The following is a 13,067-nucleotide window of genomic DNA, read 5'->3' on the forward strand; positions in this document are numbered from 1 at the left end:
TTTCCTCCTGCCGCCTGGTCTGTCCCGCCACCGCGCCAGCCCCAAATAACGCAGAGTCTCTGTATTTGATATAATTCTGTTGGCCCGTTACTAGTTTCTTATTGGCTAGCTCTGTCTTAAGTATTAACCCATTTCTATGTATTTTTATGTGGTCTTACCGAGAGCAGAGGAATGGCGGTTCTGCTTTCTCCAGACTCTCCATCTTGACTCTTCCTTACTACTTCCTCTTTCCTCCTTGTCTCCTAGTCCCTCCTATCTCCTTTCCTATTGGCCAACAGTGCTTTATTCATTAACTAGTATGAGAAACATATATACATCTCCCATCATCTCTCTTTTCTGTCTAAATAAAAAGAAGGGTTTTAACCTTAACATAGCAAAATATATAACACAACAGTTATCCAATAAGAATCACAGTTAACAATATTTAGTCCATTAACATTTAGTAAGATTTAAGAAAATATTCCATCATCTATCCTATCTTTGTGAGTCTAAAGTCCTATATGTAACTTATCTTTAATCCTAACTAAGGAAAACTATAACCATAACTATCTGTCTTTAATTCCCTCAAAGACCACAGAAGGATAATATATAAACTATAGAAATGTAAGGGACATCTTGCCTTTTCAGTCACCTGAAGTTCTTTTGTAATCTTTCATCTTCAGCCCATAGGCCATAGTGTGTCTGGCAGACTCTTCAGCAAAGTAGGAAACTTTAAACTGTCTTCTTGTATTGGCAGTTTGTCAGTCACTTTTCTCTGTGTCCTGCAGACTGTCTGGCAGACTCTTCCATGAAGCAGATTTCTGTAGCAATGTCCATCTTGAATCAGCAGTCACTTTTCTGTGGGTACTGCATGTCCAGTTTATACATCACAAAGTCAAACAGTCCAGACAAGAGCAGTATCTTGTCCAAATGGCTAGTCTTGCCATAGTGAAAGCAAACTCCATAACACATTTCTTCAAGGTCCATGTTCCTTTCTGACGCAGGTGGTGTTGCCAGGAGCAGTTATGTCTCACTGTCACAAAAACCCTAAACCATTTTAAATTCCATATTTTGTAGGTCTTTGAAAGGTTTAAAGAATGCCTATCCATCTCAAATACATGTCTGTATATCTAGAAATCTTAACTAACTTAACTATAATATCTGACTATCATAGGTACTATCTATAGTCTGTATTGAATTATACATTACATTTATAAATGAGCTATATAAACACAATACCTAAACAAAAGGAGAAATATACACATCATAAGATTGACCTTAAATTGTATCAATAAATGAAAATCCATTCCAAAACAAAGTATTCATATCTATACCATAATCCCCTTTTTAATCTTTAAAAAGATTTGGCTGTGATCATTAGCCATTTATAACCAACCCCATTTAAATGAAAACAAACATTTATAAACACTATTTGGGAATTTGGGTGTTGTTCTTTCCAAACTACTTTCTGCAGGTAGGGGGCGCTGTTATGGGGGATCCTAAGAAGACACAGAAATCCTGGCTGTAGTCTGCAAGGCTGCTTTGTTCAGCTGTTTTGAATGTAGGATCACCTGGTCCTTTGTTTCAGGGGGTCTGGCTTGATCAAAGCACATTAGTCTGGAATTCACAGCTTTTTATTTTCTGTGGAAACAAAAATAGAAATCCTCTTCCCCAGTAACTTATTCTTACTTAATTTTGGAGTCAGACTTAAATTTTGGAGTCAAAGCATTTTTAAAATATATAAATTGAATTAATCCAGCAACATTTCCTTTAACAGTTGTTTCCTCGGCAGTCAAACAATACAAAGACAATATAATACCTTACAGTATCCAGATTCTCTCCATATGTGGCTTTTTTATTATTTTGTTTCTTTTCCATTTTTTGAGACAGGGTTTCTCTGTGTGTCTCTTATCTGTCCTGGAATTTACTATTCATACCAGGTTTACTTTGAAATCACAAGATCTCCTTGCCTCTGTCTCTCAAGTGCTGGGATTAAAGGCGTGTTCTCTGTCTTTTTAAAATGGCGGTTCTGCTTTCTCCAGACTCTCCATCTTGACTCTTCCTTACTACTTCCTCTTTCCTTCTCGTCTCCTAGTCCCTCCTATCTCCTTTCCTATTGGCCAACAGTGCTTTATTCACTAACCAGTATGAGAAACATATATACATAATAACATCACCCATCACTTCTCCATCATTTGACACCTGGTCTTTCAGACCAAACCTTTCATCCCAAGCCAAGAACAGAGGTCATGGATGTGAGCCATCACTCAGCTTCCTTCATTTTTTTTTTTACTAATAAAAAGATACATTCCCATGTGTGGCATTTGCTTATAATAACATGTGAGTAGATGTATGGGCCATGTATAAATCCATTTTGATGTATATGAAGGTGTCAGAAATAGAATATTTAAATTCTATACATAGATAATATTACATTTGTAGTTTCTAACTGGTATGTTATCATGAAAGTAAATACAATCAAGATATATGGATCTATAGGATCCATATTAACCAAAGGATGGATTGGAGCAAAATTATATGTTATTACATGTAAATCTGTTAGTATGTTTGGACAGCCATACCAACATGCTGTTCTGGATAGATTAAACAATAGGCACTTACTTTATCTGACTTCTACATCTCAAAAAGGATGCCCTATTAAAGTCAGAATTATCAGAAAAGGAATTATCAAGAAGGAACATCAGTAAAAATAAAGACCAGGAAAAAGAGTAACACATGAATAAATGTACTAGATTTTCCTTTTGCCATTTCTGAAGCATCTTTAATAGTTGAAGATAAAGTTAAAATAATGACGATTATTATTCTAAGTGTAGAGGCAGTATTTAAGATAATAAATTTAGACAAGATTGGGGGACATAAAAAAAGTAAGATCTCTATATTTGACTCAACTTGGTTAATGTCAGCACCAGTAGATGGTGGTACATTATTTACAAATTATATAATGCTTAGAGACAAAAGGTATGTAAATACACAATGTAAATAAACTACTAAAGATAATCCCACTAAAACAAACTAATAAAGATAAATGTGTTGTTACAATGTTTATATAACTCAAAGGAAGATGGGGAAAAGAAGATAGATAAGTTAATACCAAAACAAAGAGAAAACAAAGAATTTACTGAAATCTTAATTTATCAGTAATTACATTAAATGTAAATATATTATCAAAAGGCAGAGATTCACAGGCTGGACTAAAAAATAAATAAAAAAATCATGACCCAAAAGTATGCTATGCATCAGAAATTCAATTTATTTATCTATTTTTTATTTTTTTGTCTTTACATCAGGACTGAAATTTCTCCTCCCTCCTCTCCTCTTTCCTACTAACCCCTCCCCACCACCTCTCCTCCTCCAAAACAAACAAATAACAAACAAAAAACAAAAAATAAACTACCACCAAAGCACTTAAAATGTATTTCCTTTATGTCCATATTTGATTCTCTGAGTATGTATACACTTTTTATTTAATAAATGTAAGCTTTGTTTAAAATAAAAAAAGAAACTCACTTTCTTTTTTTTCCAAGAGTTTGATAGCCAGCCAGCCTACCGAATAGAGCAACTTTAGAGGTCAGTGAGAAAGCCGTATCTCAAGTCATTAAGTCAAAGAGGTGGAAAAGGCATGCCAGGAAAGTACTAATCAAAAGAAGTCAGGACACTTTTATCAATATTCAGAGAGTGATCCTTAAACAAGTTACTCATTGGCACAGAGAGGCAACACACAATGATGATTACACACCACTTCAATATGTGTATTTGTAAGGCAGCAATCTACAGGATTTGTGGAGTAAATGGCAACTGAAGTGAAGTAGATCTCCAGTTGCAGGTGAATGCCCCAATATTAGCAGCAGTTTGATGGATGTTCAAGAGCCTTTGAAAATAAAAGGGCAGGCGCTCTAACTTACAGATGTAGGAGCTGAGTTTGCTTTCACAGCACATTTGGGAGACACCCTCATGGAAGGTTTTGGGGAACACTGAGGAGGACTGTTATTTTAGCTAAGAGTGTTGAGTGTGCTCAAAGTCTTTACTGGAACAGTAAAGCAAAAACAATAAAAAAGAAAGAAAAAGAAAAGAAAGAGAGAGAGAAAGGAAGAAAGAAAAGAAACAAAAAGGATGGAAATGAGAAGTTAGAAGTCCAAGTATAGCTTTTTGCAGGTGGTAGGACCCTTAAAAGAGCCTAGACGAGAAAGCTCCTAGTCTCAGACACACTTTCAGCAAAGTAGCGGGATACATACCTGACCTACATAAATTAGCAGCCTTTCCAGGTACTAACATAGAACTCATGAAGATAGAAATTAAGTGGAGAAAAACAAAACAAAAACCTCCAGGAAATGGAACCAACCTAAAGGGTCATCAATAGATGGTGAAAATATAAGGGAAAAAAATGTATTCTTGGCTGCAGCAGATGTAAATGCACAAATGGGGTTTTTGTTGCCATAAGGAGAAAACGAAAAAGAAATTTTCAAGAAAATAGTAAGAACATAAGATCTTGCTAAACAAAATAAACCAGGCTCAGAAATACTGAATGTTTCCCTCCATACACAAGAGTGAGAGAGAGAGAGAGAGAGAGAGAGAGAGAGAGAGGGGGGGGGGAAAGTAGAAAGTCGAGGGGCAACAGAGGCCTTCAGAGTGGGGGAGGGGAAGGAAGCTAATGGAATACATGTGACAGGTAAGCAGAAGAGGATCTCTTTGTGCACAGGAAGAGATATGTAAGAGGGAGAGAAGGTTGTAGGAAGGAAATGACAGAGAGGAGTAATTAGAAAAAAAATAAAAGGACATATGTTTATGAAAATGCCACAATGAAACCTATTAGTTGATATGCTAAATTTAAATTTTAATCAACAAGAAAACAAATAACAAAATTAATAACTAGGTATAGACCACCAAAGCCTAAGCAAAATCAATGAAACCAAAATTTAAAGTTTCATTCTGGGAGATACTGGTAAGAGAATAATTAAGCCGTAAACTGTAAGAAGATATTTGCAAACCACCTTCTTGAGACAGGACTTGAGTGAGCCCTTGAACATTTATAAAGTAAATAGTTCAGTTAGAATATGGGCAAAAAATGTGGAAATACGTCACTGAAGGAGATACTAGGTTGAGGGGAGCAATACAAGAGAATTCAGTGTCACTGGGCCCTTAGAAAGTGCAAATGACCCCACTGACATCACTACACATCTATTGGCACAGCTAGAATTTTAGCTGTAACACTTTAGTGAGGCTGAGGAGGCAGCTGTGTGCGTAAGAAAGCTTGCTGTGCCATCATGAGAACGAGTCTAAAATCATGGCATCTACATAAAAAGCTGGGCTCCCCACCCCACGCTGTCGTTACAGGCATAGAAGCCCTTCTTGGGATTCCAAGAGTTTGATAGCCAGCCAGCCTACCGAATAGAGCAACTTTAGAGGTCAGTGAGAAAGCCGTATCTCAAGTCATTAAGTCAAAGAGTAGTAGAGAAACTGGTTGCTTTTGCTTTGGCTTCCTAGTACGTGCACAGTCACATTCAGGAACCACACACACACAAACACACACACACACACACACACACACACACACACACACGTCGAGTTCCTGGGTCTGTGTTGTTGCATATTAAGACACAATGGAGTCAAGTGGAGTGAAGGATACAAGGAACTTCACTATCACTGTGCCTTCCTCTTGTGCAATTTATTTTTAATAGCTTTGGATAGATGTGGCTCATTTTATTTCTCATGAGGAGGAGACTGGATGAGAAATGGAAAACTCAAGCCTCCAGTTTCAATCTAACAAGACCAAGGGCTGAGAGGATCTGACAGCAGGTGGATGGCAGGGTCTGCCCAACCTCACCAGCCCTAGGCGGCTCTCCACACCTAAGGATGCAAAGCTGAGGACTACCTGCTGCCCAGCGCCAAGACACTGACTCTGCAGAGTCAGGGGCACCGGGCGTAGACACTCCCAGAACTTTTGTGAACTTAAAACCCTCCGTGGGTGAGATCGCCTGGCCCCGCCTCCTGCTCCCGCTGGCATGTTATGTCTGGGCGCCGCCTCACTCCTCTTGAGCTCTGCCTGGGCAGCTGAGACTTTGCCTTGGATCAGCCAGATCAGAAGGCCAGCAGCTTAGGCTCAGAATGCCGGCACTCAACATCACCGCGGAGCAGTTCTCCAGGCTGCTGAATGCGCACAACCTGACTCGGGAGCAATTCATTCATCGCTATGGGCTGAGGCCACTAGTCTACACTCCCGAGCTGCCTGTGTGCGCTAAACTGGCCTTTGCGCTGGCGGGAGCACTCATTTTTGCTCTGGCGCTCTTTGGCAACTCTCTGGTGATCTACGTGGTGACCCGCAGCAAGGCTATGCGCACTGTCACCAACATCTTCATCTGCTCCCTGGCACTCAGTGATCTTCTCATCGCCTTCTTCTGCATCCCGGTCACGATGCTCCAGAACATCTCCGACAAGTGGCTGGGTGGTAAGAGAGTGATTACACGTGTGCACGCGCGGACACACGGGGACACACACACACACACACACACACCACTACATTCACACTTTCTCTGTCAAATTGAATCCTGTGCCCTTCTTGGAAATGCCCTTGTAACCTTGTAGGAAAAGGTTGGGTTGAGGGATTGTCTATATGGTTCAGTCCAGACATCGGTTGAAGTGAGAGGAACAGTTCAGGGAACCTGTACCTTCACTTATTTCAACCATTTTTACATAGTTAGAGTCCCTCTATCCTTTTAGATAAAAAAATGAAAAAAAAATCACCTTTAAAAATTTCTTCACATTTGCAGCACAAAGGTATCCTGAACATATCCTTTGTAGAAATTGTACTAATAGAATCTTGTGGGAGGGCTGTAGAAAGCATAACCCCTGTTCACTTCTAACAGGAAGGTGAGACTCCCCTTCGTTAGAGGAGGGGGGGAAGCAACAAAGAACCTGTTGAGTGGGGCACTGATATTGGAACAGTATTGGGCACTGAACAAACAAGAAACTAGTTCTCATAGACACACAGGGCTGTCTGGATTTGGTCTGCATTCGTGTGCTGTGTTCTTCCCACTGCTGCGTGCACTGCCTCTACCCATTTTCATAAATAACTGCGTTCTTTCGCCTACATAAAATCCCTAGAGAGTGATTTTAAGTAAGAGAGATGGCTCATTGTGCCCCGACACTGCCATTTCCACCCTTGTGTTGTCTTTCTAATGCATGAGTGGTGTTTTTCACCCCTCCATTGCCACTGGAGATCTCCTACTTATTTCTTTGCCACTGCTGTTTGCCACTAATTTGTACTGTGTTTATTTCAGCAGGTGGGAATGATAAGTTGTCGGCTCTCATCCCATCTATCGTGTGTTTCTAAAACATCATTAACTGTTGAGCATGCAGGATTGACTTGACAGTGATGGTGTAGAAGGTTGTAAATTGGTCCACAGATCAGACACTTTCTCACCCTGTCTAGTGAAATTATTGTTTGGATAGTTAAGATTTACCACTAAAACTGGCTCCAACAAATTCCTGAGGGAATTCTTCTGGAGGAAGCATCTTAAGTTACTACTTCTAAGTGTTTGAACATAGATTTAGAAAGCAATTACACTCCACTTGAAAAGGAACATAAGCAATGTGGGATCGTTTAACAGCAGTCATCTAAAGACTAGATTGTCCCTTAGCTCTGATACATGCTAAATGGGCCTAGTAGGGCTCCAGTTTTTCAATAGAGTATTGAGGAGTAGAGAACTTTGAAAGCCGAGAGCAGATCATTAGCCCCCAGCCAGAGGAGGTGTGGGCCCCAGGGCGGGCTAGCACTTCTTCCATGTAGAGGACATAGGAAGGAACAACTATGGTTAACCTCATGCTTCTGTTTCCTTTGCTTCCGGCTTTATAGGAGACATTTCACTTCAGCTTCTAAATGCTGGAAAAGTGGTAATGGGTTGCATATTTGTGTGCTTTGGAAACGCTAGCTCTGTTAGGCATGGTTATATACCTGTAATCTAGCACTTGGTGGGAGCAGGCAGTAGTAGCAGCAAGTTTTTGGCAAGCCTGAGCTACATAGTGCTTTTGTATAGGAGAGCCTGAATCACAAAAATAAAACAGAGAGAGACACACACACAGGGAGGGAAAAAGAGAGGGGGGATGCTGCGAAAGTATATGGTTAATTCTATTAAGAACTGTTTAGTTGGAGGTTGCTTATATTTATACAACACAAGGTAAATAACAGTCTATAAGTTTAGTATACAACAGAAAAAAATTACAGTTCAGATGAGAAGGAAAAGCCTGAAGAAGACCCACAGACAGGTTGGGAGAGAATTAACTTGCATGCCATAGATAGGATAATAATTGCCAAGCTGCCATGATACATCATCAAAAGAGAGTTCAGAAGAATGGAAAAGATAAAAAATAATGCATAAGTTATTTGACAAATGTACTAAAAAATTCTCCCATATGACAAAGTATCACCTTGAGACAACAAAAGTAAATAAAAGCCTGCAGTCTATTTGGGGTCTCAGGGAATACAAGAGGCCCCACAGTAAGCAAAATTAAAATGGAATAGATGAAGATCCGCTCTACTGTTGAATCTCTCCCCAAGGAAGTGCTGTCTGAACAGAGAAGGGTGTCTGGGAGCACTTGTCACTCTGTAGTTTGGGGAGAGAAAACATGCTGTGTTTTAAGAAGGCTGTGTAAGGCATTTCAGGAAACGTAACAAATGGAGACTGATGGGAAGATACAGAAAGCAAACAGGGAAGGGGATGTGTTTGGAAAAGCCCAAAATATGAAGACCTGTCATAGGCGGTGGTAGGAAAAGCAAAGCATTTATGTGGGGCATACCAGAAGGGAATGATGGCAAAAAGTAGCTGCTTCCTGGAAGGGCAGGGTGGGTGCCTGGTATTGTCACATCCTCTTCTGTTGTAACTGTTACTTCTGTCCCCCCAGAGAGGGTGGCGATATGGATTTTATGACTTTGACCCGTAACTCAAATTAAAAAGCAAGATGATCATAAATAATTCACACTTCTAGTTAGTGAGTTGTCTAACAAGCCACTCTCCCAAGTATCCCAGACAGTAGTGGCTGAGCAACTGCTTTTTCTTTCCGTCCACTATGTCCCTTGATAGGGACCAGCAGTACCTACTGAGTCAGCACCTGCATTTTAACAAGATCCCCAGGTGATGAGTAATGCAAAATAAAGTTTGGTAAGCACTTATTCTCAGACCACCAACACAGAAAATCTCCCGGAGAACTCTTAGAAATTGCCCGGAGTCCAGTGACAGGGCTCTCTGGAAATAGGGGCCAGCTGGAGCTGCCAGGTAGAGCCCAGAGCCCTCTGTCCCATTCAAAGCCTGCTTTAGGGATGTTATGCTGCTGGCTTGAAATCAGTCCTGGGGGTGGGGTACACCGCAGAAATCAACAACTACAGTTGATGGCTGCAAAACAAACAGCTCAGTTTGACTTTCCAGAACAACACAGAACAGACATTGACTTTCTTTCTTTCTCTTCTTTTCTTCCTTCCTTTTTTTCTTTCTTTCTTTCTTTCTTTCTTTCTTTCTTTCTTTCTTTCTTTCTTTCTTTCTTTTCTGATGTCTTAGTTACTTTTCTATTGCTGTGATAAAACACAGAGACCAAGGCAACTTAAAAAAGAAAACATTTAATTTGGCTTTTGGTTTCAGAAGATTAAAGTCTCTGACTCTGGAATGAAGGACAGCTGGGAGTTCACTTGTTGAGACACAGGCAGAGAACACACTGGGAATCCCATCAGTCTCGTGAAACTCGAAAGCCCAGCCTCAGTAGTGCACCTCCTCCAACAGGACCATGCCTCCTAACCCCTCCCACACAGCTGCACCAGTGGAGCTCAAGCATTCAAATACATGAGCCTATGGGGCCATTTTCATTAAACCACCACACTCGCCTTCCTTCCTTTTATCAGCTTTCCTTTTCTTTAACATTTTACTTTTTATTCATTTCTAGCTAACACACAAAATAACAGGTTTCCGATGGGTGGTAGTGTCGCACACCTTTCATCCCAGCACTCGGGAAGCAGGGGCAGGTGGATCTCTGTGAGTTCAAGGCCAGTCTGGTCTACAAAGTGAGTTCCAGGACAGGCTCCAAAGCTACAATGAGAAACTCATTGGTCTTCAAAAACCAAACCAAATTAAATAAATAAACCGAAATAGCAGGTTTCATCTTGGCATTTTTTTACTCGGATTTTCTTTAACTCACCATTCTCTGTGAATTCTTCCAAAAGGAGGGGCAGGAGTGGAGAGGGGTTCTCTCTGTGAGCCGCATATATTTAGGGATTTTCTTTATATTGACACAAGTGTGGGGCTGTGTCACCCACAGCTTTCAGAAATGGAGCCTGGAAGCTCTGTGTCTGTCCCCCCTCTCATTTATTTGGCCAGTTGTCAGCCTTTCTTTCTCCCCCCTGCAGCCATCAAATTTACCTGTCCTTCATTTTACTGCTTTCTGCCTCTTCTTTTTATCCATTTATGCTGTCTGAAGGACTCCTCTGAATTCCCTGCCTATGCTGTTTCCAGATGTTTCAGAATAACTGATATTTTTTTTCTTGGACCAGCAATAAAGATCAATGTCCCCTTCTCAGTCTTTCTTTTCCTTCATGTTCCTTTGTACATCCTCTTCCTTCAGTGGTACTCAACTCCCTCTGGCTTTGCAAAGTCTTTCCTTTCGTTGCCCATTTCTGCAGAGACCATTGCCGGCGCTTTCAATGTCTACTTCTGCAGAGAGGCAATTGTAGGGACTTCCAATTTTAATCACAATATGAAGACAGTCTTTCACCTGACCTGAAGACTGCTCATCATAATGTAACATCTTTTCTTTTTCTATTATACCTCACGAGTTTCCATGTGGAAAAACTGATGAGAAATCTTAATACACACCGTTCTCTCATCATATCTTGCCTTTTTCCCAAGGCCCAAACGTTGACCAATGGTACTATCACAGTAAATCATGATTGTGTTAATAATTTCCTGGATAATTTCTCTGGGGTATTGAGATACCATGGGTATTAATAAAATTTTATCCTTGTGGAATGGCTAAATTTAGTTGGATCAAGAAGGGAAGGAAGTATTCAGCAAGAAGATGGAGAGTGCATGGGGGAATATGTAACTATAGGGGCTTCCAGAGCATACCAGGCAAGGATGAAGATCCTGAGTTTGGATGTTCAGAGCCTGATGGGTTTGAGGTGGGGTGGGGTGGGGGGTCTAAAGGAGTGGGGCTTGGATGACTAAAGTAAAAGGAAACAGGACATAGGATGATTAACTCTGAAGATCCAGAAGGAGGTAGAAAACCAGTTCTAACTCTATCCTCCTTTATGATTCTCTAAGTACAAAGTAAGATGGAAGTGTTTAAAGCAGTGGTTCTCAACCTTCCTAATGCTGTGACCCTTCAGTATAATTCTTCATGTTGTAGTGACCTTTAATGACCTTTAACCACAAAATTATATCCACTGCTACTTCATACCTGTAACTTCACTATTGTTAGGTATCATAATGCAGATGACTGTGTGTTTCCAATGGTCTTAGGCAGCGCTTGTGGAAGGGCCGTTCAACCTGAGGGGTCTCAACCCTCAACCCACAGGTTGAGACACAGGTTTGAAGGCAGGTGCAAGCAGGGGCCTTACTAGGAGACCACGGTCTGTGCCCATTCATCCTACCATGAGTTCAGCTGGAGGGAGACAGTCCCCAGGTGCTCCCAGATGAGTACACGGTCAGTGGGGTCAGGAGTGGGTGAGGGAGACAGTCCCCAGATGCTCCCAGATGTATGGCTCTTCCACAATCCTGCGGTGGGCAGTAAAATGAATGCTTTGATGGTGGCTGACAAACTGGCTAAAAGCAATTCCAAGAAAAAGCTCCCAAAATATCCCAAGTAATGGCAGTGTCATCAAGAGAAGAGCTCTTCCATGTGCACTCACTACTCTTAAAAAATACTCGCTTGAGTAAGGAAATGTAGAAAATGAATTTTTCAGTAGTTGATATAAGAATTTACCTCCGGGTCCCTAGGAGAACCCTCCTTCCATCAGGCCCCCAGCTTGGAGTGCCTGTCTTCCTCATAAACATATACCTAGCTTCAGATGTCGCCAGGAGTCAGGAGGGCTGGAGCTAGGCTGGATGGACCCTCCAGTCTGACTAAGCCTCCAAGCCCCTCGGAGTGAGCCTGGGATAGGGTCAGGGGTTGGGCCAGCAGAAGTGTTGGGGACCTCCCTAAGTCCCCTGCCATATGAGTTCTGTGGAGGGATGGTATACTGTGGACCTCAGGTTGGAGAGTTTATAGCCTTAGGACCAGGCAGGAGCTGCAGGGGAAAGCAGCTCAGGGGGGGTCCGTGCCTCCCCTCGGCCCAGGGCCATGAAGACAGAACCAAGTCCTGAGGAGTCCCAGGACCTAAAGGTCCTGCAGAAAGAACCAGAGCAGTTTTCCAAGCTGCTGAAGCAGAAGGGTCCCCTGGAGTATACCCAGGCCGACATGGGGTTCAGCTAGATGACTGTTTGCCTCTTTGGGGACCTGCAGCTCAGTCAAGAATGTGTGGGGCTGCAGAAGTGGGTGGAGAATGGTGACAACCACCTTCGCGAGCAGAATTTCTGTGGCAGGCCTGCTAGAGAATGTAGAGCAGTATCAGGAACATGCTTGAGAGGAGCCTGGAGAACATGTCTGCAGTGCAGGAGCCCACCCCCCTGCAAGACAGCTTCATTGTGGAGCAGCTTGGGCTGGAAAAGGATGTGGCCCCAGTAGGGTTTTACAACCGGTGCTGGAAGGGCAAACAATTAAGTGTTGACTGTTCCCAAAAAGAATAATATGAGGTTGCAGGGGCAACCTTTCCCAGAGCAGCCTGTATCCTTTCCTCTGCCCCTGGACCCCATTTTGGTGCTCCAGGCTACAAGAGCCCCTACTTCACAACACTGACCTATCCAGACCCTTTTCCTTTCTCTCTGTTCCAGTCACTGCTCTGGGCTCTCCAGTGTGGTCAAACTAGGCTCTCCAGTGTGGTCAAACTAAGGTGCCCCACCTGACCAAGGAAGGAGAAAGAAGCCAGAGATTTGGGATGGAGTTCTTCAATTAGTGAGGAAGGATTATAAGCACAGAAGGTAGGGGCCAGGAGG

General features: G+C 41.9%; 1 protein-coding gene across 1 annotated transcript in view; it reads left to right on the top strand.

Annotated features, from left to right (window-relative positions):
- The first annotated feature begins 6,102 nt into the window (after window positions 1-6,102).
- Window positions 6,103-13,067, top strand: part of LOC127223316 (pyroglutamylated RF-amide peptide receptor) — a 30,635-nt gene continuing 23,670 nt past the window's right edge. Inside the window, exon 1 of the mRNA XM_051185804.1 lies at window positions 6,103-6,442. Coding sequence (XP_051041761.1) covers window positions 6,103-6,442 — 340 coding nt within the window. The remainder of the gene's footprint in view (window positions 6,443-13,067) is intronic.

Source organism: Phodopus roborovskii, unplaced genomic scaffold (assembly GCF_943737965.1).
Source record: "Phodopus roborovskii unplaced genomic scaffold, PHOROB, whole genome shotgun sequence".
Classification (NCBI taxonomy): Eukaryota; Metazoa; Chordata; class Mammalia; order Rodentia; family Cricetidae; genus Phodopus; species Phodopus roborovskii.